General features: G+C 38.2%; 1 protein-coding gene and 1 long non-coding RNA gene across 2 annotated transcripts; both read left to right on the top strand.

Annotated features, from left to right (window-relative positions):
* The first annotated feature begins 2,191 nt into the window (after window positions 1-2,191).
* Window positions 2,192-8,354, top strand: LOC103706390. The gene is made up of 5 exons (XR_603966.4): window positions 2,192-2,559; window positions 2,666-2,717; window positions 6,820-6,934; window positions 7,045-7,395; window positions 7,506-8,354. It is a non-coding gene; the product is annotated as an uncharacterized LOC103706390 (long non-coding RNA).
* A 9,542-nt stretch (window positions 8,355-17,896) lies between these two features.
* Window positions 17,897-21,891, top strand: LOC103706394 (probable WRKY transcription factor 14). Its single transcript, XM_008790480.4, has 3 exons — window positions 17,897-18,730; window positions 19,505-19,645; window positions 20,545-21,891. Exons 1-3 carry the CDS (start codon window positions 18,165-18,167, stop codon window positions 21,101-21,103), a joined length of 1,266 nt encoding a protein of 421 aa, XP_008788702.2. The 5' UTR covers window positions 17,897-18,164; the 3' UTR covers window positions 21,104-21,891.
* The last annotated feature ends 5,597 nt before the right edge of the window (window positions 21,892-27,488 follow it).

Here is a 27,488-nt window from a genome sequence, read left to right as displayed (position 1 = left end):
GGGGGCAAATAGTGGGGAGAAGGAGATAAACAGTGATTTTTGGGTGTATGAATGTTCCGATCCCCTCTTGGGAGGCCAAGGCTCCCTTTTATATGCGGGGGTCGGTTTACCTGTGATGTAACAGGGCGAGGCCGTAGTACGGCTTGGCATGTTGTTCAGGTCGGCGCTCGGTCAGGCGAGTCATTGCACTGATGTCGGCGGTATGGCCGAGATCAGAGACTTATCATAGTCGACTAGACCCTGCTGGGTCGATTTGCCGTGGAGAGCCGGGGATCCGTAGATGTCAGGAGCCATGCGCATTTATTGTGGAGTAAGCCGGAGATCCGCATTTATTATGGAGTAAGCCGGAGATCCGCATTATTGGTGGAGTAAGCCGGAGATCCGCATTTATTATGGAGTAAGCCGGAGATCCGCATTATTGGTGGAGTAAGCCGGAGATTACAGCGGCCATGCGCAATAAATGCCGGAAGGGTGTTAGAGTACGGTCCTCGGACATCGGGGTTTCTCTTAGGTCGGAGGTTTCGGGGTCGGTCATCTTGTGGCCGAGCGTTCCGAGGTCGGACGCTGACTTCGGCTGTCCGGGGTCGGAGGTTGTACGGCTTCTTAGGGGTATTTATGTCATTTGGGGGAAACTTTATTCCCCCCAACACATAAGTAATTTATCCTTGCAGCAAAAATCGACTAATTTTCAATGGTAACAAGTCGGGTACTTTAAATTTTTTAAATACTAAACCAGTGATTATTTTTTGCAGCAACGATGAACTATTGTCTATAGATGGCATCCTCAAACTTGTTCCATGACTTAGAAAATAATTTAAATAACATCTATGAATTGTCAAGTAACTTCTGTCCTCATGATAAACGTGACATGCAGAGTGAACTAGTCTAGCTGTGACTAATTCACTTCTAGAACGGAATGGTTGCAACGAAATTGAATTAGTCCCACATGTCGAGACTACTATTGTTTCTTTGTAGCAGTTGAAAAACTTTGAAAAAATTAGTTATCTCTTAAGGGTTTATGAATAATTTAGCTCGTGTCAGAAACAAGACAATTTTGCACCTAAATCTTTAGGCCATTGGATGCACAAGAGAACTTAAAAATGAACAAAAATCATATGGCCTGGGCACCAAAGAAAAAAAATATAGGGCGAGGTTCTTATTTTACCATGTTTTTCTTTAGTATCCCTACCAAAAGTCATAAACATTTTCTATTAACAAAGTCATCAATTTTGTGATTAAAAAATAAAAAAAATCACGATATATATTATATGACCAAGCAATGCATACGAAACAAATTAATTATTTAGTAAGCTAATACAGACATCTAGATAAAGCGATATACAATTTGTAAAATATGGTATACACTAGTACACAGTACACCATCAGATGATACGCATTTAGTAAATTAGTTATTTAGCAACCTAATACACATCTTCACGCAAATAATATATAGTTTTCATAACATCATATTCACCAGTACACATTACATGATCAATGATACATATTTATCGACTTTCTTATATATACTCTAAACTTATTTGATACACACCTAACAATGATCAGATACACACCTCTACACAATTTTCACAATATGTTTGTTACTAGTCCACACTACATGGCTAGGTGGTACACACCAAATGAATTAATCTCGTAAGCTAATATACACCTCGAGGTAAATCGATACATAATTTTCAGAACATGCATGTTACCAATATACACTACATGATCAGGCGATACACACCAGACAAATTAATCATATCATAAGCTAATACACATTTCTAGGTGAATTGATACATATTTTCAGAATATGGTGTTCATTAGCACTGATACATAGTTTCATAGTTTTGTATAACATAAAAAATTATATGCATATCATTTTTTAGATTCTATAAACTCATATATGCAAAGATTCTAGAAAAAAGAGAAGTATTTGGAAGAGAAGAAAGAGACTCGGAGGAGAAGAAAGATCCCACGAATGGGATAGATGGCTCGATGAGGAAGATGATAGATGGAGAGGTTGCATGAGGAAGAAAAAAAGATGTGGATGATCTCTTTTGGCGCTATAATTTTTAATTTTTATTTTTTTTAAAGTTACAAGATTGACATCCTATTTCTATTTGACTTTTGAGTTTCAAAACAAGTCCGACCCCATAAGATATTCCATATGATCTGTCCCATCTGACTTTTGTTCCTTAAAAATAATACTCATCTCACACAAGGAACTACGAGTAATTTAAATCTCTACAATACTATTAATCGGCAAAAAATATGCCGGGATTCTTTTTTGTTTTTTTGGCTACAACCCAAATTAGTTCTCAACACCAAAATCGGAGAAGGCGGGATAGCGGCACTCACCGTTTGCTGCTTGAGGGCTAGAAAGCTCGGCCATGGTGTATTAGGGCTAGGGTTAAGGTTTCTCCTGTAGCGAGTGATCCATCCCATTCTCAGGCTGTAAGAGAAAAGGGAAGACGCCGAGGCGCAGCGCTTGCTCGGCCAATGTCGTTGTCGTCCATCGAGATGGGAAACCCCTCCTCAATTGGACGGTCGATTCAAAAATCGGTGCCATATTCTTCTCTAATCCCTCTCTATTCCCTTAGGAGTTAGGTGTAATCAAAATTGAGAAATTTATTCAACAAATTATGATCTTCTGATTTTGTCTTCTTAGGTTGCCGCTTGGTGGATTGCCGTGGAGGAGACCTGTCTCTGCGTGAGAAAAGGTTTTACTTTCTCCTCCTCTTTTTTTTTTTTTCCCTTTCTAATTCAGTTATGATCCTTATTCTTTTTAGATTTTTTTTCCTGAGATCACTCTGAGTCTTTAGAATTATGATTGGTTTGACTATCATATTATCCGTTATAATAATGGTTAACACATATAATATAATTTATAATCTGTTTTATATGATGCTCTGCAGTTACCTCAGTTAAGTTCCTTATTATTATTATTGGGTTTTTTTTAGATCACCGAGACTTTAGAATGATGATTAGTTTTACTATCATATAATCTGATATAATGATGGTTAACACTTATATAATGGCTTAATTGATGATCTGTTCTATGCACTTGTGTGCTGTCAAGAAGTATTTGCTTTGCTGTTATTGCTGTCACAATGTTGTTCTTTAAGCATTACTTTGTACTTTGTAAAGTGCTCATAAATAGCTTAGTTGAGAAGAGGACATGTTATGAAAGTAAAATGGTTTGGTACCAAAAATAGGATGTTATACAAATTGATCATCTTCATTTGTGTGTTCTCCAATGTTGAACAATTTTTTGATTCATCTATTTTTTTACAGTTGTCACTAAGAGAGCAACTTTCCTAGTTAGAATTTAGTTTGTTTGATTGATCAGTTTGATACCAAAATGTGATAGTAGTGGTTGAATGGATAAAGGAACATGGTGAAGAAATGGGAAAGGAAATGATAATTGTTCATTTAGCTCATGACTGGTCCTTCGAGGTAGTACTTAGATAATAATTATTCATATTCAACCCATACTTCTGTGATGATTTATCATTTATCAGAAAAGGAATAACCAAACTCTAATATATTTCCACATACATAGGAAAAGCACCAAGGATGATTTAACCTGTTCTTCCTATTCAAGCCAATCAGTAATTTCAACACACTAATTTATAAAATCTAAAGTTAATTTATATATGCTAAATAATGAAACTAGGAGGGGAGGGGTGGGGTGGATGTGTGGCAGTGCACATCTGTTATAATATTTTAGAACCTAGCTTGGATGCTCCTCCATTCGGTGGCTTAGTCACAAGTCAGGGGTTTGACCTATTAATATTGGAGAATAAAGGAGGTGTCAGAACTATCTTACCACATCCTTAGTAATGGCGATGACAATTCACTCTTTCCAGCAAAGGTGATTATTTATTTTCTCTTTCCACATGATTAAGAAAAAGGGCAAGAGGATGGAGAGCAAGAGATTGAGGAAAGGCCAAGGGATACAGCCCTAGGACTTTTCCTTGGTGACCGCAACTACTTTTCCTCTTAGAAGGTGACTATTATTCTTTTCAGCAATTGTGATCATCTTGGACACGAAAAGAGAGAGCATAGAGGAAGATCAAACTTCAAAGAGAGAGGTTGTAAATGAGGGGCTTAGGTTTTGGGGCTTCATAGTTTTGCCATCACTCCTACCCATCATTTTTCTTGGCAACAACAACCAATTTTCATGGAGAAAAAAGAGAGTGGTAAATCAGAGTTTAGAGAGAGATTTGAGAGCACAAGACTTAAGATTTTGGGGCTCAACATTGGTTTATATTTTTTTCCCTCTAAATCCAAGTTGACTGGTGCAAGTTAAGTGAAATGTCGTACTCAAGCAGTCCTAGCAATTGAGGTATCAAAGCCAATGATGCTTTAGTTTTATAGTTTTGATTATGTTTAAAGGAAATTTGGATCATGGTCAAATTTGACCAGCAACAACTAATGGATGGTGGGATAAGTGGGTTGATGCACAAGGTCTTCTGGGTTTTAAATATCGAGTTTTTTTGGGGACTATTAGCATGTCTAGAATCTGTTCCTAAGATATAGAAAATGGCAAAGGTGAATATATTGAGTAATCTTGGCATGGAATGTATGACAAATGGGGGTCTTGGTACTGAATTTTCGTAAATGTTCTAGTTGCTCACGTTATCTATCATCCTTGATGTTGCACTTCAAATGTACGGGAGTATGAACAATCAAAGTCACCTTACAATGCGGTAGGGTGAATATGAAACAGCCTAGGGTTGCATTAAGTGTTTTGGAATTTTTGGTAAATGAGTGGAAGTGGATGATCTGCTTTCTCAATAGACAACAGCGATACCACCAAACTTGTAAGAAGTTATCAATCAAAGGAGCTATAAAGAAAGGGGAGGAGGAGGAGGAGGTGGAGGAGGAATGGTATAATGTACATTAATTCACCGTAGGGTGCATGCCTTAAAATTAAACCTTATATGATAAGTCTCTCTAGGAAAAACCATGAAAATAGTAAAGGGAAACGATATAATGTATAGTGATACACAAAGAAGACCATATAATGCTAAACCATATTATCATAGTTCGAAGTATTGGAGCATGCTTCTATTGATAATGTATTTTAAATGCATAGATACAGTGGTCCACACTAGCATAAGTATATCAAAAATTGAATCTTGCACAATTGGAAGTTCCATTGTTATATACATCATCTGCATCAATATACACCTTCAATTTCAAGAAGGTTAAAGATAATAAACCGGATACCATTTTTCCCATAAATGAAGACAGGTATTGAATTCAGTATTTATTTTTGACTTAATGCACAAGGATTCAGGAAGAGAGCGAGGTAATGCGAAAGTGATTATGGAAGAATTGTGGTAGGTTGCCTTTGTTAGTTGATCTTTCCTTGATCTTTGTTGCATCCTAAGTCAGTTTTGTCATTTGAACCTACACTGTTTACTAAATCCTGTTGATTTTAACTATTTGATTGATAAGTTACGGGTCCATGATGTATATAAGACAGATTTTTGCTGCCTATATGCTTATTTACAGTAAGGTTAGGGGTTTCTTTGTTGAAATTCAGAAAAAAAACATTCTTAGTTTGATTAGATTTGCTCATTTTTGTACTGATGGAATGAAACTGTATGACAATAAAAGATGAGATCTTCACCCTTTTTCTTTTTGTTATTTTCTTTTTGTCTGTGGACTACTTAAAAAAATGATAATCTCATGACTCATTTCTCAACATAGATCTTGGAGTATAATTAAGCTGAAGTTATCATTGATTCAGTGAACATGGAGAGAGTAAGTTTATGGTATGCCCTGTCATCATCGGAAATGATGAAGCTCCATTATCGGATTGAATCCCAACTGATTAGGACGAGGCTTGTCAGCTAAAGAATGATTAATGGCTCAACAATGAACAAATTCTGATCTATGATTACATATGAATCTCGTATGTTGTCTTCAATCATAGTTCATATTCATATATTATTTACTTCTTCTTCCTAATTTTCCTGTTTAGGCAGTGGATATTGGATACAACTTGGCAGGTTGTCTTCCCTTCAAGAATTCTCTGTTGACTATAAACATGCTTTTTCTTATGATTTCTCTCATAAAGCTTCCCAATGCTGCAGATTCTCTTTTTATATCACAAACATGATTTTGATATTTTCTCTTCCGATCTTTCTCAGAAAGAATTTAACTTTGCTTATAACCCTGATTTATACCTGAAACATGATAGCCCAGTCAGACAAATTAAGCTGGTGAGGGCTGTGCTCATCATCCATGATCCTTTGTTGATGGACACCTTTACGTGTGGTCTGCTAGAATATGCCGAAATTTGGTCTCGGTAGCCTGGGGTCACAAGTTCAAAATCTCCGAGTGGGTCAATGTGAGGACCCATGCGAGCGTATATTTAGTCCCACATCGGTTATTCGCCGAGGAGATCTTGGGTACTGATACAGGACCAAAAAACTCAAAAAAAATTTGGGTGAGTTTCTGGGTTGTTATAGGCAATGTAACTAATTTTGAGCTTATGCCTCAAAAGATATTAAAGATGCACAAGTATCATAGATCCATTATAGTTAAATTCTAGTTTCTTCATTTTGTGCTAGTAATGTACTCCTGCAGTGGTAGCGAATACTTCTAAAGGGAGAAAGACCATCCTTGTTGCAGAAGGAGATCGTTTGAATGGGATCGTAAACATTCATTTTTGTGTAAACTTGTTTCTGTAATTTTTAGGTGATCAATGCTTTTGACATTTACTTACCTGTGGTTTGGATAAACAATATTAATCTTTTTTTTTGTGACTTGATTATATCTGAAATATTCTCCTGCTTTCTTTTGCAGATTCTTTTGTTGTTTTTTTTGGGAATTATTTGTGAGGTCTTTGTAATGGTTGTCTCCCATTCTGTTGCCATTCCACTATGTTGCATGCGTTGACAAGTACAAACAGATATAAAAGGTGCACCCATCAGTAATCTCCCACTTATTAGTCCATCCTGTTCTCTGTATGATACTGGAATCTTTTGTTGATATTGCTGACATTACTTATATATTGCTTGATGAGCGCAGAAATGATGAAGACTGACGAAGCCAAAAGAGTTCAGTTATCCAATCATTTTTGGTATTGAAATTGAACTTTTCGAATTCTGGCAATCCTTATCTACCGGATTGCGCCGTAAGATTCAATGCTTTATATGCCCTGTTGCACAATGGCAACCACTCCAGATTAGCCTGTCCAGGAAAGCTCGCACCCTGTTGCTTTGCCAACAACAGTTCTCGAAATTCCTGAGCCATAGCTTTAATCCGCAGCTCATACCCATCATATCATTCATATCAACAACTTGCAAGCTTGACAACTGGAACAGAATGGACAGCATCCAAAGCGAACGTCCACAGTCAAAAAGCAAAAGAAGAATGGTGGTAGAGCCTTCCTACTTCTGTTTAATCTTTCATATCATTTGTTTTTCTCCCCAGGATCTGTGTCACATCATCATTTACCTGACTCTTTATCTTCCTCCCCAATATGCCAGGTATTTCAGCTATCATACGAATGCAGCCATGGCCACGAATATTCCTGTTATTTTCCACTGGAACCGAGCAAACAAAGATGTAGGTGCGAATATGCTGAGGCGTTTGTGCATGTGAAGCCCACTTGATGGGAAAAGGACATGCACCAGTTAACTACACTTGCCGGAGCAGTGAGAGCAGAGGAAGAGATGTTATGGATGCTGAGGTCAGTGAGCACTCGGCAAAGGGTGGTCTGTTGCTGCTTGGGATTTGAGCCATGTCTCTCTGGCTTCTCCTTCAGAGGGGTTTGTGAGTGCATGGTCTCTCTCTCTCTCTCTCTCTCTCTCTCTCTCTCTCTCTGTCTCTCCCCACCTTTCTTGCATGCATTGCTCGGCCAACCCCATCATTCCATCGGAGAAAGGAGCCGAGGGGGATTCTTGGCTTTTGGTGTTTGGTGGTGGGGGAGGGGGAGTCCACAATATGAGGAGAAAATGAAGCAGGGAGGAGGAGGTGCCATGTCCTTTCCTCCCCTTTGATCCTTGATACATCTTATCATATCCGTCTGGTCAAGATCGTGTGACCCTCTGCGTGGGCCACTCAACTTGTGTTGTCGTCGAGCAGGGGCCCTGGGTTATCATGGGCCAGTTGATTGAGATTCCTCACTCTTCTTGGTGCCCTCACTTTTGTATCAATGATGTGACCTTGATACTCTGAAAGTTAAAGATTATCATTTCATTGAAACTGTATTAATCCAAGTGCCCTCACTTTTTAGCACCGGCCTGTTTCAAATTTGTTGTAATGCATGAAACTTTTGGTTTATGATGAGTAGAGGCCAAGAACTCATCAAATTGATAAGTGATGAAATCTCCGAACTCTATTTATTCATCTATGCATAGATCTCATAGCGATTATTGCTCAATTCAATGATTTTAAGTACTGAAGCAAAATCATCTGGAGAAATTGATATGGGAACACAATGTCTGCAGTTAAACTCTTCTAGATTAGAGCCCTCTCGTTAGAAGTCTTGCCTTGAAGTGCATGATTGTGCAACAGTGATGTTGGACTTCATGAAAGCGCATGCACCTCTGTTTCGTTGGACCGGCCACCGGTTTAGCACCGCACTGGAGACGCCTCCTGCGAGAAGGAACCGAGAAGAAAACATAAAGACAGCCACGGCCCCAGCCATTGAATGGTCGTGTAATCTGATAAGGTCTGGTTCGCTGTAGCTGATGGATATCGACAATCGGAAACCCCGTGATCTTGTCGTTTACGAGTGGAGATAGAATCTTCCGCACGTGCTCTCCTTCTGAAGTGGCACAATTAGAGCCCTTTTCTGGTTGCATGTTCCTCTTTCATTGTTCACACAGGGCCTTGGCCCACGTAACTCTAGCTAGGGCTTTGATCAAATAAAAGTTTGAGCTGGAGAGATTAAGCTCTAAATAAGTGTGGTCAGGAGAATACAAGATCAAAACTCTTAGTTTTTTATACCGAGAAGAGAACTATATTGTATGCTCTTGATACTGAATTCTGACTGTCTCACCTTCTATGTTCTTTTTTTCAATGACTTTAAATAGTTAGTAATTAAAGTGTGTGTGTTTTTTTTTAGTTTTTTAGTTCTGTATAATTATCCAAAGAGCTTGTTTGGTTTACAGAAAAAGAAGGGGGGAAAGTATAGTCAGTGAGAAAGTAATGAGATGCCTCTTGTTTGATTGGAGTTTTCAAAGGAAAGAGACGAAAAAGTTATATTCCCATGGGATTATGATTCCCACATTTTATGGAAAAATCTTTCCCATGAGAAATATGAAAAAGTTACTTTCCCGTGAGCCAGAAATCATTCCATTTTTATTTTTTTTTCAAAAAAACCTTTAGCATTAAAGAAGCATTAAAGATCTAATTTTTATTAAAGGTATAATAGGAATTACACATAACTTTTCCAAGAAATTGGATGGTCAACCAAACATAAGCACTCTGAAAATCTATCACTTTTTCATGGTCATCCAAACATACCAAAAGTACTTTTCCAGATATCCTCTTTTCAGAAATCTGCTTCCCATAAATCATATTTTTAGGAGGAAAAATGTTTCCCGCGAACCAAACGAGCCCAAAATCTTTTTGACAAATAATCAATGTGGAACTAAACACATGCCTGCACGGTCCACACAGAATATATATTCAAAATACATTACGATCGAAAAGTAATGTAAAGCCACACCTCTTCCAATTGGAGTTGTTGGGAATCCTTTTCCCACCACCAATGTGGGGCAAAAATCTCACCAAGTTTCTCATTGGAAGCAAAGCCCTCCCTATGCCATTTAAATCACATGTAGAAGGGCCACGTGCCACGCTTTCCAAGGCACAACATCACCCTTAATTACCCTAAAATATAATAGCTTGCAAAGTTGGAGGAAGAAAACTTGGATCTGCAGTTCCCAAAGGCATTTGTAAATGAAGACCTCATGTTCTCGAGGTATGGCCTCACCGTTAAGAGTTGGCCTCCCTAGGGGATGATGCCCCTCATATTAAGGGAGACACATGCTTTGTACTCCTAGACGAGGAGCCCTACCAAGAATTCTTGCCTGCTTAATTAGTAGCAAGCATAAGTTGCAGGCAAACCTCTTCAAAGGTTTGGCAGGGTCAATTATCCCAATTCCCAAGCTCACTTGGTTAGGATGAGGCAATCCTATGACCGTTGAAGTTTGGGGCCAACCATTTAAAAAAAAGAAAAAAAAGACACTTGGAAAAAATAATAAGAAGAAAAAAAAACAATTGAGACAACACTACAGGAAAACTCATTTTTTCCGACGCTTTTTATAGAATAGAAGCATCGCAAAAGCGTCGGCGATACCGGAGTGGCAAAAATTTTTGCTGACGCTACGTGAAAGCATTGGCAAAAATAAGGCTTTTCTGACGCTTTATAAACGCCGGAAAAAATGGCATTTGCCGACGCTTTAAAGTGTTGGCGACCTCTCGCTTTTCACCGACGCGTAAAAGCATCGGCATAGGCGTGCCACAATGTTTGTTTGCCGACGCTTTAAAGTGTCGATGTAGGCGTGCCACAACCTTTGTTTACCGAAGCTTAAAAGCGTCGAAATTTGTAAATTTTTTTTAAAAAAATAAAAATACAAATGCGTATCATAAAACACATATTATAACAATATAAACATGTATTATATTTACATTGATACAAACATTCAGATCATTCAAAATATTTATATTGTCATATTTGATTAAATTTACATAAAAAGTTTAGAATTACAATGTACTTTGGAAAAAATGTAAGAAATATATACATATCAAACTTCATAAAAAACATATATGGCTAGATATGGAAGACTATAGTAATCTTTATAAGTTGAATATTAGTAAATCACCTTAACCTTAATATAATTTGTCAAATATATGTGGTGAACGAAAGTTGATGGCCTAAACTGGTGAATTAGCCATGATTTTTTTCACTATTTTGAAGAAAATTGTGACCATGGCTTACACTGGTGATGTCATGATGTGTCACACATGACATGCGTGTGGATCAACATGGTTGTTGCCATGCAAGACCCGTACGGTTGTCAAGCATGACTTTTAGCCCTTCTCGGTAGGATTAATTTAAGCATAACGTCATGCATATATAAATTATGTGTGTATATATATATATACATACATACATATATAAATAAGATGCCTGCTGTCAGCATTAGAGGAGGTGGTGCAATTGTGATTGCATAAAGATATAAAATGTAGGCCAATGGGCCCTCATAGATGAATTGAATAAAGGTTTGGATCACATGGTGGATGCTTCTGATTCCAGCTCTTGGAAAACAGGCTTTGAAGGGAGCGCAGGAGGCTCAGAGAATCCCAGTGAGAGCTTGTTCCCTAGTGGGATTTTGTTCATGCATGAACGTGGGACTAGTTGTGTTTGTGTCCATTGAATGCCCTTAGTTGTGCAAATCTAAATCATGGGGGATTTCATAACTAACCCAAAGGGCATTGGTTCATGGTAATATTGTAGTAGAGTTGAGGAGGAGCTAGCTGCATAGCCAAGTGGACACTTTATTATAGGTTATATGTAATCAATGCTTTCCAAAAAAAAAAAAAAATCTAGTTCAAACTTCCATCAATCTACGCATTAATTAAGATTCTCATGTGATTCTTAATTACTAGGCATCATCAAAAGGGATTCTTTCTTTTCTTTTCTTTTTTTTCGAGAAGAGAGAGAGAGAGAATCATGTGGGTCATTGATTTAGGGGCTTTTGAATGTTTGTTTAGGTGCTCATCACTAATAACAAAAAAATCATGCATCACTGAGTCTTTCTGGGAGACATTGGTGGCATCATTTAGGCATTTACTAGATCTCTTGCACTCCCAAAGCTAATGAGATAGACAGATGGCTCTTGATTTGGTCTTTACCAGCATTTATTAAAAAAGTCTAATAATATTAACAGTGATGCATGGAGGAGAAATCAATGTCATCATGTAGATCTTCATTACTACGCCATTGTGTGCTTTATATCTCTTGATTATGTGATACAACCTTAGAGACATGACGTACTCAACTCCAAAGGGAAGCAAAATGGGAAGGATGTCAAAGTGTGAGTGCATAGAATAGTTGTAATGAGTTAGAAATTGGTGCCAAGAAGGCTTTGTTGGTACCCATTTGTTGTTTTAAAGGATCCTCAATACTGAAGATCCTAAAAGGGTCCTATCAACCTGAGAAAGAGGTCAGTGGTTCTCTCAATGATCATTGGCTCACCCTCCTCTCCCCCAACAACGCTTTACATATATTACCCCACAATGCATTATCTACCACAATTTACCAAAAAGAAAAAGAAAAGTAGAGAAAGAGGGGACCAAACAATACACACACATCAAAGACATCAAATAATTGGTGATAACACATCATCGCATATGAAATCTTTCCTTTCCTTGACCCTTTCGGTTCTTAGAATACAAGATAAAAGGAGCATAACTTTTAACTACCCATAAAGGCCAAAGAACCCTGATCAAATGTTGCATCAGAGCCAGTCTCCTCATTATCAAAGTTTAATTTTATGGAGGAAACACTAAAACTCGAAAAGAACAGCATCACACTTTGTCAATCTTTATCCTTCATTGCTTTAAACTAGAAGCCTATTATATATTAAAACCAGTAAAAACCTTTGCCTAACTTTTTAGCTTCTACTACTATATACTTTACAAAAGATTATCCTTTATGATCTCCAAAAGTATCATGATGTCAGATATAGCCCATGGCTAATCGTGGCCACCTCCTCGAGTTCTCATCTAGAAGAAGGCTATATTGTCAATAATAGCTCATTGGAATTCATTTCATATGACCCATGTATGAGTACCAATTAAATATAAATTCAGGTATGTATGTACATATATACATATATACATACTAAGGTAACAATTATTGGCCTATACACATACAAATATAAACAAATACACAAAGCACAGATACAAGAACCCAAATACCCAAGTTTAGGTATCTGAATGTAAACTTGCAAGAAAATCTAATAGCAACTACGGTATACTTCTCCTTTTTCTTGCAATTATAAGCATTCATACTGCAAACCACAAGTACAAATATTATAAAACGTCTTTTATTGTTGCTTTACCAGTGCATAGGGTTGCAGGACTGTTATACTGGTCAATGGCACTGCAGTACTATCTGATACACTGTAATACACTGTTACGAATGAAAATGCTGTATAAACTGAAAAAGATTTTGCTACAATATCAACTTACTGTAAACTGAGAAGTTGCATATTTTTGGACTTTTGGCACTCCTCTAATCAAATACTTCCTAATATCTGAAATACAGTTAGCTATGAAATACTTCCTCACATAGTATGTGCATATATGTATATCCTACTCTAACAAGTTGATAACAATGAGCATTCTTGAAGCACTTAATCTTTTGATTGCAGCCTCACTAGAATATTATTACCTTCTGTTCTCAAGATTCTCTGCCTAATAAACAAATTTCCAGGCATTACTTTAAACTAGCATTTATAACATGTTACTTACAAGTAATATATAACGACTGTGTTCCCCAAAGCCAATTCGTATACTCGCATACAATAAGAAGCAAGTTGATTTCCAGACCTCTTCGATGTGCATCCCCAAAATTCAATTCACCAATATTAATATATATCCAGCTCCAACAAACTCCTAAGACCAGAATTGTTTTAACTCCACCTATCTTCCTCTAGTCCAAGGGTCAATTTCAATCTCTCCTAATCCCAAAGACCCTAGAGAACCTTACGGAGGTCTGTTGAAAAGTCCCCAACTAAAGTGCTTGTTGTGAGTAGATACAAGCTGTCCTATCCATTGTTAAAAGAACTACACTAACATCCAAAAAAACACACTCCAATTGTGCCTAAGGGTACTCTCAACCCTCACTGAGTTGACTCATTATTGGAGCTGTGAGTCAAACCCTTAAACTTAAAGTGGTGCAAGAGCTTGTGGAGAATGAAATAATATAGTCAAGTTTGCATTGACTACTGTAAACTTTAGTGGTGATTCCTCACTTTGTTGCACTCTCTCTATATTATTTGGAATGTATCAGCTTATAGTTTAAACTATAAAAGACAAAACTAGCCCAGCCCTGATGGTCAGATTTGGTTCAGTTTGAACTGTTGACATTTGAAGTAGAACCAAGCAATTTTGTTTGCCTTTTACCATAGTCCTATTCAAAATTGTTGTCTTTTTCATCACCGATTTCGTATTTTTCTTGTTGTGGCTCCACGGATTGAGCCAGAAATTATGTAGGAAAGCCAGAGCAAGCAGTAAGATGGTTTGGGTAAGCTGGTTCTCGAACCACTGCTGGCGATTTATCAATTTGAATGCTTGTGGTCAACTGCCTCAATCCGCTTGGAGATTGATCGAATATATCTTTGATCAACAAAAAATTAGGTAAGTTGGTGGCCAATAGGTAAGTTGATCATAGTCATCATTCAAATTGGGGTCACAATTTCATGTATTTGGTGGCCAATAGGTAATTAAGTTGATCATAGTCATCAGTTGTCTCCATATTATCTATGATCAGCCATAGATTTTTAGTTTAGCAAATGCCGACTCAGACATCATCTATAAAACTCATCAAACAAAACAATTTTGACCAAATGAGTTTCCGTAAACCTTACTTCATTCTCTGAAAAAGATAATGGACTAGAAGATAAGTGATGAAGTTTTTATATCCTTGGCAACGAAAACAAGTTTTATAATATTGCCTTGGATTCAAAGGGACTTCCCTGTGAAAGCAACCTTCGTTCTACTTTGAACCTTTATCATGGCATTTCAAATGACCAAGAGGCCCTCCCAAATCCAGGACAACACTTAGAGGTTTAAGGTGTTAATTAGGTAAAATGGGACTTGCAATTGGAACTAAAAAAAAGCTGTGAAGAATTTTAAATTTCCTTAATTCTCATTGTTTGATGGTGGAGAGGTCACGGAGTGTAAGATCCAAAAACTGATTAAAACAAAGCAAATCTATTGCCTAGATCATAAAAAAACAAATATGTGCCTATCATGGAGGTCTGGATTGCTTAAATGGATACAGTTAGCATAGGTAATTGATTTTGATTGTTGCAAACTCTATTACATCATCAGCATTGTAAGATAATATCTTTGATTCTATCCTGCTATTAATAATTGGTCTGCACTTCAATCAGAAGTTTTTACTACTTAAAAAAATGATAACCGCTACTGTTTCAAAGAAGACTAGAACCATTAGTTTATGATTTGCCCTTTAATTAGCGCTGCATCATGGAAGTAACCCTAAATGGGGAAGTTTATGCTATCAATTCCATGCTGGTAGGAGTTCAATCAATTGTTAGGAAAATTATCTTTTCTGGAAAACAAAGAGCCTTTGATATGGTAACTTGCATAAAATGAGTGACTTGAATTCTGTTGAAGTGTTTGACATCTTAAATCATGAAAGCTAGAATTATGAATTATAGTTTAACGAGCTAATCCGTGTGACAATTTTTTGAAAGCCGAAGAAAATGAAAAATGCATAAATGAAATAAAATTTATCAACTAAAAAAAGATTAGTTGATATCCAAAATAATAGAAGAAAGTTGGTTGTGGATTATATGCATGTGGATGCACGTAAATATTTAAGATGTCAAGTTGTATGCCAAAAACCACGTGTATGCAAAAAAACCCTTATAAATCAAGTTGTAGAATAAAATATTTGATGTTTTGCTTACTATTTTAGTTAAATTCTTGCCTTGGTTAGTTTTAGAATTATATGCATGTAGATGAAAAGCGGCTGACCACAAATCTATCTATCTATCTATCTATATATGTATATTACATTATATAGTTTCAGGGTGTTTTATGGTCTCACACTGTGGGTTTGCATGCTAATGAAAATTATATGACGTGTTTATGTATCCATGCCATATATTCTACATTTTTTTTTGAGTTTTACATTAAATTATATTCTCTTGCAATGTATTGTAGATGTTACATGTCTCACAATAGTATCGATATTGTGAACTTGATATTTAGCATAAGGGTGGCAATCGAGTAGGGTCGGATATGATACGAATCGAATCAGGTATATGATAAATCAAAAATATATTAACCGAACTCAGATATTTTTATTAAGCGGGTCAAAAATCCAAACTTGAACCCAATCATTTAATTAAATAGGTAACCATCTGCAATGGGTTAAATCATGTAAAACAGGTTAAACAGGTCAAGCATTGCTGGCCCTAATTTAGCGTTAACTATAAAATAAGTGCTTAAGTATATTGCAAATCATGACATGTTTATAGTTCTGCATGATTTTAACCATGGTATTTTAGATATGTTTTGTCATACAAATATTTTTTTCCCTCTTGAAAGAAAGAGGGTATCTAATAACTGGGGAAAGAAACAATTCGGCATAGCTCCTCCCAAATAAATGATGCTATGCGGAGCCTGTTATGTATATAGAAAAGTTCCTTTTCCACGTGGCATAAGGGGTTTGGTAAATCATACCAGTCACCAGAAAAGTGATTGATTGTTAAGTTGCCAGCTTACGTTAGGAGGCCCAGGCAACCATCCATGTGGATATAATGCATTCCCTAGCATTAATCCCTAAGAGGTACCATTGGGATATAGCTTGGTTTCTATGTTTTAAAATTCGAAAATAAAACTTTTCAATTTGAGAAATCTAAATTTACTATTCTTTTTAAAAAAATGAGTTATACAATTTTCCTTCTTTTTTAAATTTGGTTCTGGAATATAGCCTGGTTTTTATGTTTTAATTCAAAATTCAAGGGGCACGGGTCTCAAAATCTCAAAAGATGCTGAGTTGGAATTCCATTTATGGTTCCGAAGAATCTAGCTATAGGAGAACCAGGAACCGAAATCTCTCCTCCTTTTTTTGTCCGACTCTTTGATCTTAAGAATGATGGTTTTAAGAACGAGTGAATAATTCGCACGAAAGCATAATTCACCTTCGTTCGCATGAATCCACCGATAGATTGTACAAACATCGTTTCGAGATCTATGCAAGATGATAAATGGGAGAGCTTGGAGTGCTTTGAGAGCTGCATGGGGTGCAATACATCATGAAAAAAGATCAATAATTTTTTGTGTGAAAGATACAACCTGAACCCAAATTCAGAAACACAACTTCCCAATTCGAGAAATATGAATTTATTATATTTGTAAGAAATTTTGTGATGCAATTTTTTGTCTAAGGTTTCCTTTTGCCGCTCCATTCAACAAAATATCTCCTCTTTGCAACCTCTCAATTCATTTTTTCAATAAAAGAACAGAGAACCTGTGTGACTTCGGAGGTGAACCTCAAAGAAGGTAAAAGTGTTTCTTCTCATCATGTTATTTTGCAGTTACACGCTCATGTACTAAGCCTTCAACATTCTGAAAGACCACAAGAATTGAAAGGAGATCTTTGTGTAACACGAGAGATTAGCATGACATGAACCATCATCTCAAAGACTCCCTCCAAAGGAATCAAGATTCGAGACTCATTAAAAGAAAAAAAAACACACACAGAGAGAGAGAGAGAGAGAGAGAGAGAGAGAATAGAAGGAGTACCAAAGCCGTGAAATGCGGCAGCTTGCCGCCTCTTTCTCTTTCATTTCCCACATTTGGTCTCAAATAACCAAGATTTTTTTTTTTTTTGCCAAAGAAACCCATCAAAGAGAGAAAATAAGACAAAAGCAAAAGGCTAAACGCACCGCCAAAGAATAATCAAACCACAATAGTTATATGGATTTGGACTCTTCTCCATCCACCAGTCCCCCCACCCATATTCCATGATAAAACCACCCCATTCTCCATATAGTACACCTCTCCCACTCCTCCCTTGCTTTCTGTAGCTGTATTAATAATAATCTACTCTTCCCTTCGCTTTCTCTACCTTTCTCTTTGTTGCGTATGGAGAAGCCTCTACCATGAAAAAGTCAGCGTCTTTGTGCATATAATAAAAGGTCATCTCTCTCTCTCTCTCTCTCTCTCCTCTTTGTCCTCTTAGAAACTACTACTTTTGATTCATTTAAGAACATCCTTGAGTTGTAGCCTGCGTCCCATCTCTCTCCCCTTCTCCCTTCTGGTGCTTCTCTTGATGCATGTGTCCGGTGCTTCTTTGGTGCAGCAGCCATCAGATCACCTACACAATCCAAGCTTAGATTTCCGGCCTTCTTTGAGCTATCAGAGAAGTCATGTGTGACTTCTTTTGGCAAAGGATGGAGAATGACCAGGGCGACCTCGCTGACATCGTCCGGGCGGGCGGGCGCGGCGGTCCCTCGAGCGCCGACTTCCCGATCGCCGACTGGCAGCTCCTCTCGGAGCCCGCGACCTTCCCACCGTCAACCCAGGCCCCGGCCAGCGACTTCGGCGACCCCTTCGCCAACCTCCGAGACCCGCTGCTCGACCAATTGGTCGGTTCGGAGTTCTACGACGGCAGCCCAAGCACGACATCGGGCCTGGTCAACATGAGCCCCGAGGGTGGCGATGCCGGCGCCGGTGGCGGCAGCAATGGCCTCGTAGAGCAGAAAAAGATGCTGATGGGTGAGGAGATGAGATCGCCTTGTAATATCTTCTCCCGGGTCCTTCAGATCTCGCCGAGCACCAGCAAGAATTCTCCGCTCTCGCCGAGAGCGATCAAGCCTTCTCCAATAGTAACCGGCGACATGGTGAAGATGGCTGGTGGCTCCGTCGGCTGCCCACTGGATCCCACCGCTGGGGTGCAGATCTCGTCCCCTCGAACTACCGGGATCAAGCGAAGGTTCGGATCGTTCGATTCTTGAACACTTTGATGAAAGAAACCTGAAATTTTTTCCAGCTCTTGTTTTAAGAAATCCAGGCAGGGAAAAAAAAATGTTCAGGTCAAAGGCCATGGTTTGCTTAATTGTTTTGCTTTTCATTTTTTTTTTCCTCCGGTGGATCCATAGAAAATAATGTTGGAAGTGGGATTTGATGGAAACGATAGGCAAAGATCACTAAACTTATCTAACCTGAAGTGGGAGCCTAATGGGGAAGTCTTTGACATTTAAGTGTAAAGACAATATAGGAAGTGGGTTCTGATGGGAATGATGTAAAAGGAGTAATCTTGTGTGATTGACCATAAAACTTGATGGAAATCCAAGGATTTGGGTCATAAAAGATGGGGCTTTTCTCTTTTATGATGCCAACCGTAGACTTGGTTTTCAAGTGGTCACAAGGCATAGCTAAAATAGCACGCAAACACGCATACACATACAGATGCCTAAAGACTAGTTCATGCGTCATGAGTTCAAGCACAAGCTTACCATTCATTCTTGCTATCTGAAACTTTTGCTGCCAAACCCACCGAAAGGATGGGTCTCTTCCATCCCTATCTTGATGCCCTTTAATTTTTTTCTGTCAGAATTTATGAACAGCTTAAAGTTGAACAATATAGGCAATAATTAATTACCAGAACGTTCTCTCTTTCTTTCTTCCTTCGTTCATTTTTTTCCCTCATCATTCTGTTAGAATTTAGACGAAGAAAATTAACTGGCCTTCTTCTTAATCTTTGTAGAAAAAGCCAGGCAAAGAAAGTGGTTTGCATTCCAGCACCAGCAGCAGCAAGCAACAGACCTAGTGGAGAGGTGGTTCCCTCTGATCTATGGGCTTGGAGGAAATATGGTCAAAAACCCATCAAGGGATCCCCTTATCCAAGGTAATTCTCCCCATCATCACATGCTGATGAAATCCCAGATTCTCCTTCACTGGAAGGTCTTTTTTTTTTCTTCTTCCATCCTCTTAATTTTCGGCCGAAGCACATGAGTTGCTAATGTAGAAGTCAAATGAGAAGAATAGAATAAGGCTGTGATGATTACCAAGCAAATTTAAACTAGTATTTCTGATCCATCTTTTATTATTGTGAAAATACTATTTCTCTCTCCCTTTTTCTGCTGTTTCCTTAATTTCCTCAAGGGTGGATGCCATGGCTCCAAGCATCATCTTGCATCCTCTAATCATCCTTGCATATAGGAAAAAGCATGTGAAGGGAAAAGGGATCCTGTGTAGAAGAAAGAAAGCAATTTTTTCAAGTCCATTTTGTGCTACTGTCTCTCTTAAATTAAAGTTCACATGACTAATTCAAATCACGACTTTGAAAACACATGCCAGTTGGAGCAACATTAATTTTAAAATTAATTACACCTAATACATTTTCTATCTTAATCCAGGAGGACTTCATGATTTGTTTGTCGTATAAGTTTCAAGTTTACGAAATAAACATTGTTAAAAAATTATAACCATATATCAAGGTCTTGTTGGCCTTGTTCCTTGAAATTCTCTCTACTATTCGTACATTATTTTTTTCAATGAATTAAAGCAACAGAGACTTTGCATTACAACTAATGGTTTTTTTTTTATATATAACTATTAATGAAAGAATGGATTGTTCTTAGTCACAGAAGTTGCTCATTTCAGTGATAAACATTGCTATCATTTTCCGTCAGCATACATCAAGTTTATTCGAAAACTTCTTGTTTCTTTTAACCCTTGTTCTTCCCCATATGGTGCATTCATATATTTAGACTCCGGATGGCTGATGAGTTCGATGCAATTCAGGGGCTATTACAGATGCAGCAGTTCGAAGGGATGCTCGGCAAGGAAGCAAGTTGAGCGAAGTCGAACCGATCCCAACATGTTAGTCATCACCTATACATCGGAGCACAACCATCCATGGCCAACTCAAAGGAATGCACTTGCCGGATCTACAAGAGCCCAACCCACAAAGAGTGGCTCTTCAGCTTCAAAGAACCCCGCTCATAACCAAAAACCATCCGCAAGCCTCAAAGAAGAGTCCAGGGAGGCAACAAGCTCGAGCGCCCCTGCGATAAAAGAAGAAGCGAGAGAGATGGAGAAGGCCATGGATCCAGTCGAAGATAATGAATTCGATCAGGTGTTCCAGCAGAGCTACAAGCCCATGATCCCAGATTCGGATCAGCCCGATGACTTCTTCGCAGATTTGGCAGAGCTGGAGCCTGACCCGATGAGCCTCATCTTCTCGAAAGGATTCATGGAAACCAAGCCAGCTGATGAGGAGAGGGGACTGAGAGCTTCAGATCCATTCAGCATGTTTGATTGGGCTGGGAACTCATTTGGAGAAGCTAGGAAAGGTTTATAACAAGATCTTGGTGCAGCAAAACACCTTATAAGAAAAACAACCCCTAGTTTGTTTTATGGAGGTGCAGTTTTGTCCAAGGTCTTGGTATAAACCTTTTTTAAGTACTAAGTTTGAATATTGATGTGGGGGGTAAGGGTCTCTTTCTGTTGTCTTTCCTCTTTCTTGTTATTTAACAGACCAGTCTACAGATTAGGAGAAAAAGAGAAGGGGGTTGTAGGTGAACTGGGAGCAGGTCCATGGTAGACCCGCATCCTTGGAATATTGAAGGATGGGACAGAAAGCTGAGGAACAGAAGCTTTCTACAGTTAGAACAAGTACACGTCTTAGATGTGACTGAAAAAGCTTTCACGAGGAAGTTGAGATAGTGTCGATATAGGATGAGCTTTTCTTTTCACTTCCTCCCCCCCTCCTCTCTTCGTTCCAAGTGGGGAAAATAATTCAAGCCTAGTGAAGATTTGAAACAAAGGAAGGAGCATGGCTTGACTTACTTTGCCATGCCATAAAAGAAGGTGGCCGAAGGACTTGGAAGAAAGAGAGATGAGCATGAAGATCTCGATTTTTATTCGAATAATATCTTGCATGTGCTACGAGTAGGTGAGCTTGGAGTTGGGAGTTTGGAAAAAAATGAGATTAGAATAGCTCTTTTGTTCCTCAGCTTTCTATTTCCTATTCCTTTGATTTTTCAACATTGGAATTCTGCTTTCAGTGTATTAGGTATTAAATACTGTTCTTGAAAACCATACTTTCACACCATAATTCAATCTAGATTGCCCCCTTAAACGTGTTCACTTCTCTATTCATGTGGATTCGTAATTTGTGTTATATAATATTAATTTGAGAATCTATGCTGATGTGTGTTTAATCCTATAGTGGTTATGCATTGGATAGATCTTGGATACAAGATTAAAAAATCTAATATAATACATTCTAGTTAGTCTTTTTGGATGAACTCCTAAGTTGTTATAGATGGTATTAAAGTAAACTCGGCTCATTGTCTATGTGGACTAAAAGACACTACAACATAGGCTGATCGTGGTAATTATAATTGGATTTATAGTATTTGTGATTGAATTTGAATGGATTTGGACCTTTAGCCTATTGAGAATTCCAAATCTTAAATATAGAATTATGTGAGGACCCATGCAAATTTGTGTTTAGTCTTACATTAACTACACAACAAGTAGATCTTGGATGCTTATATAGGACCAAAAACCCTAACTAATACTTTTCAGCTAACCTTTTTGGATAAGGTCCTCGATTATTATAGTTAATTAAGTGTGCATGTGTATACTACAATCTATCAATTTCTATGCAAATACAAACCCATCTAATTATTCCAAATACACTTACAGATATCTTCATGTACTCATGACTTGTGGAACATGTATGCTCAATTGGCATAAATTAAGCCGGTGCTTTTTCTTCTTCTTCTTTTTATTTTAGAAAGCTTTTTTTTTGAAACAAGCAAAGCAAAATACCCATACATTTTGCCATCATAATGCATCACTCATCCTTCTGAGTTTAACTTAGTAGAAACTAGCATGCCAATCATTTGTTGAGGAACTCGATCAAAATGGTATGTATTTGGTGATTTGGTCATAAGATCGCTTATTCAGCATCCAATATGGGAAGAATTCTACATCAATATTTCCCTATTTAACATCCATTGCACTGCACATATTCTTGTTTATTGGCATTTATACACTGACTAAATTTTAGAAATCAATATGTCATGAATTTGGGTACAGTGTTTAAATCTCTGCCATGTGCAATCTAGAGTCCCTTTGGTACTTTTTGCCAAAGTATATAATTGCCTGTGTTATTTTGCATGTTCCAGAGCCACATATGATGTTATTTACAATAGTGAAATTAAGGGAGCGAGCAAAGATGGCTAAGAGTAACTCCGACCCCAAGTATATAAGTTTCTTTATGCATACAAACGCATGCATGCACGCATATGGACCCAACAAAAAATAGCATATGGCTAATGGTTCGTTCATTCATGTAATGCAATAGCAAGTTTTCTGATATGACTATACTATCGCTTATTTTCTCTCGCCAAATTAAGTTAGTTTAATACTTGAAACCAAAGAACTCAATTAAAAAGAGAAACCAGGAAAGCTCGACACTTAGACAATAATCATGCAAAGCAGTTTCTAATTAAAAATTTGTGTCATTGTAGTGGAAAATATGAGGTAAGCTAGCATTCTTTGAGATAAAATAGTTTTATAAGATGAGTCGCTTTTATCCGATCTTTAGGTTCCACCCTAATCCCTTCTCAGGATCTTTGCCATTCGGAACAATAATACATGTAAAGAACTTTTTGTTACATGGTGGTGGAAAATGAGTCTTGCACCCACTCAATGCATGGACACCTTTTGTTGAATGGTTGAGCTTTGAGCAGATGGTGACTTTGTTCTACAGTACATGTCACCAAGAAATTATGAGCAAACATGGAGTCAATATGAACTTTTCTAATCTTGGTGCAAGTTCATACCGGTCCCTACAAGTCCTTCAGATGCTTTTCTCTTCCATCTGTCAGTCTTTGTAACTATAATACTAGAACAAAAATATTAAAACTATCTTTTAGATGCTTGAATTGGGATGCCCCATAAACTTGGACCCTTATAATGGATGTGGGTTTTTCAGCCAACTTGTTTTCATTCCTCAATCTTCTTAAACCGTCCATGAAAATCTTTCAAGCGGTCTTTTTACCCGCCCAACCCTTTTTGTTTCTTGCTAGTAGAGCAAAAATAACTAGCTTCTGATTTATGTCCTAGATACTGCATGCACGAAAAGTTTGAACCCTAAAATTTCTGGCCTGCTTTAGAGAGGGAGGGAGCTGCTCCATCAATCATTCAAGGAGAAATTGAAATGCGATGCTCCCCACTTTTGGTGATTTGCTCCACTCCATTACTCAAAGTCACTTCCATTTGAAACCAAGGGTCCAAAGTTCTCTTGATTGGACTTTCTGTTTTGATTGATGGGAAGTATGAGACATCATGAGCAATGTGAACAATATAATATATTATGGGAGCAACTGTAGCCATTACTTGGGCCAGGATATGGAAGGATGTGGAGCTTGATGTGTTACCATGCAAAAGAAAAGGGGCTTATGGCTTCTAAATCAGTAGAAGACCTTGCCGGAAAGGCCTTATGATTCTTTTACATCGCCAATCATTAATCTAATGATGCTTAGCTCGACAGCAAAGAATTAATATAGTAAGCTCTACTTTATTGTACACCATGGTAGGCTTGTTTCTTGGTCTTCCTCTCTCTCTCCGTTCGATCATTCCACGTCCACCATGAGCAGTTGGGCCCGTCAAATCGCTCTCGGATGGTGAAGCTTCAAGGAGGGTACTGGTATCTTTGCTGAAGTCGAAGAAAAGGTTTAAACTAATCATATGTCCAGCATATAGTGGAAATTGTGTTAAAGAAAGCAATCTCACTTGATGATAGCTGTTGATGTGATGGGATTTGTTGCAGCCTCTTGTCCTTCTCTTTAAGAAAATATTTTCCTGCTGATAGCTCTTGTCCTCCTCCTGAAAAAAAATATATTTTGAAAGAAAGCCCGTTAAAAGGACAGTACAGGAGAAGCTGCGAGTATTGATGGCCCCTCGTAGTGTTAGTTTGAGGGGATCATTTAATTCTCCCTCTCTCTCTCTCTCTCTCTCTCTCTCTCTCTCTAAAACCTAATGACTCGCATGATCCATCTGATATAAAAACATCTCGTATAATCAAAAAATAAAATATCTTAAAATTTAAGAGAGGCTCGAGCAAGATTTCTTTAAAATATAAAAAAATATCATCCAATTTCTAGCACTATTTATATAGCTCAATGGATTTTTTTTTTTTTAGTACAAGATATAAGACAAAGGAAAGAATATACAGACCCTTGAGCTCGAGAGCAATTGGTTTTAGGCCATGATCATCACCAAGAAGAAGAGGTTGTATCTTAATTTTTGAAGCAAAGGGTCGTCATCCTCCTCCTGTACGCAGAAACAGCCAATAAATCTCTCTCATGCTAAACGGCAGAGCTCAAATGCTTCATTCAGGATGGCATGCATGAGGGGGAATGGACGACATGCATGCGACTGCACGCAAGTCCAGGGTTCACTGATGTAATTAGTACTCCATCAGATTCACGTACAAGTGGAGCCCACCAATGCACCATTTTTTTTTTTTTTGAAAAAATAGGAGGGGAGCCGGAGGGGTAGATTCCACCCGCGTAGCAACCTCCACTGGGCTCCCCTTCCATCAGAAAATGTTCGATGCGGGTCGCAAATTTTCGTGTGCCCTCTCCAACCCGTGGGAAACTTCACTGGGCCATCCACATATGAGCACGTCGTCCTAGCACCACCTCAGTATAGATGGAACAAAAATATATCCACACAGAGCCATCTGGGCGTGGGGCATACGGTCTCCTGATTTAATCGACGTCTGTATATTTCGAACCCGTACAACTTAGGTGGAGTCCAAGCCCGTTACCACCTGGCTACCACCTTGATGGCCCAATGCATCACTTAGAAACTGCGTACAGCTCAGCACGTCGAGATGCCATCTGCCTTTATGCATCGACCTGTAGCACTCATCCGTCCCTCCACCGGACGTATTGAAGCACCTCTTGCTAATTCTTGGAATACGTTATTTGTAAAATTTACTTTAATTATATCCGAATCTATATAAAATTTTACCATCCAAATTGATTCCAAATCAGATTATAAATTTATCCAAAAAATTAAATCTATTTTATCAAAAAATAATAAATTCGTCGGATATTCGTACCTGCATGACTAATCTTTATTCGGGTCAGATCAGATACTACCCGACTTTTACAAAAAAATATAAAAGAAAAAGGAGGGCGAGGGAACAGAAGAAAACGCTTTTACATAACAATCTATATATAACTAATTTTAAGTAAAAACCAATAATATACCACACTTTCAATTCAATCCTGAACAAACAAGCATAATATATATATATATATATATATATATATATATATATATATATATATATATATATATATATATATATATATATATATATATATATATATATATATATATATATATATATATATATATATATATATATATATATATATATATATATATGTATGTATGTATGTATGTATGTATGTATGTATGTATGTATGTATGTATGTATGTATGTATATTGTAAGAATTTATAAAAAAAAATATTATATATAAACAAGTTCGAGTAGCAAGTACCTAAGGGTCAAATCTCGATTTTGCAAAATGGATCCTATTAACTTCCGGGATGGATCAGACATCCCAAAAAATCCCATCCCCGACTAATTCATAATTGTTCCCCAATTTTTCTCATGCATCGCGAGAAGCACGGTCACTGCCCTGACTCCATAAGTTGGTCCAATAACCCAACACGGCCCATCAAACTATCAGAAGACCTAAAACAGTGACGTTCTTTCTGATCCATTTTACCTGCTCTTAGCATTCATGCGCTAAATCAAATCATCAGATGCAGCAGCTCGTGCCTCGTGCTCATGGCATGCAGCAAGTCAACCAGAGCTTCAAAACAAGAAACAAACACCGGAACTCTGCCTCCTTCTTGGTGGCCATCCAAGTTGAATTGCAAATAGGGTCGCATGCATCTAATGCGTAATTTAAATTTTCTGCAGGAAAGAAAACTCTATACCATTTCTTCGCGTACATGATTTCCAATCTTTGTACTTCATGATGATTCCAGGTATCTGTCGGTCTCCATGAACACACAAAAAAAAAATAATAATAATAATTGGAACCTGTTGTGGTTCAAATTTGGCCCAAGGGTGACCACGCCGATGGAGTCGAGGGAGCTGCCAGTTATTGGAAGAAGAAGACGGGAGCCACCTCTTGCGCCACGGCCGCGGACCTGCACAAAGCCTTACCGGTGTTTCCGGTGAGGGCCCTCCGACGATCAAGTTAGAGTGGGGTAAATTTGGTTCAGCCAAAAGTCCCTTAGAAGTTATCTGACCGAGCTATTTATAGTTTTAGTGGAGAAGCTCGGGTGGCAGAGGCGCTATCAGCCCTCATCATGAGGGGGTGTGGCTCTGAGCCGAATGGCGTGTAGCTTAGGCTGGTTGGTGGCGTGTAATATTGCCCATGCTTGAGAACGGTAGGGTGTTGACAATCACAGCAAGGTATGGCCGAAGTAGTCATCGTGCCGTCCTTTGACTGTTGAAGGCCGGCTATGGAGACGTGGCACGGTGGTGTTATAACGTATGGCCACGTAGATGGGCGTAGGTGTGCACATGGATGTGGTCGTTGGCGAGGTCGAGCCCGTTGAGAGGTCGCATCATATGTTTGACGAGGTCAGCTTGACGGGTGCCGAGAGTAGCTCGGCTTCCCGAGTTCCGAGGTGT

This window comes from Phoenix dactylifera, chromosome 2 (genome assembly GCF_009389715.1).
Source record: "Phoenix dactylifera cultivar Barhee BC4 chromosome 2, palm_55x_up_171113_PBpolish2nd_filt_p, whole genome shotgun sequence".
Lineage (NCBI taxonomy): Eukaryota > Viridiplantae > Streptophyta > Magnoliopsida > Arecales > Arecaceae > Phoenix > Phoenix dactylifera.
This window is presented reverse-complemented; position numbering and strand designations above follow the sequence as displayed.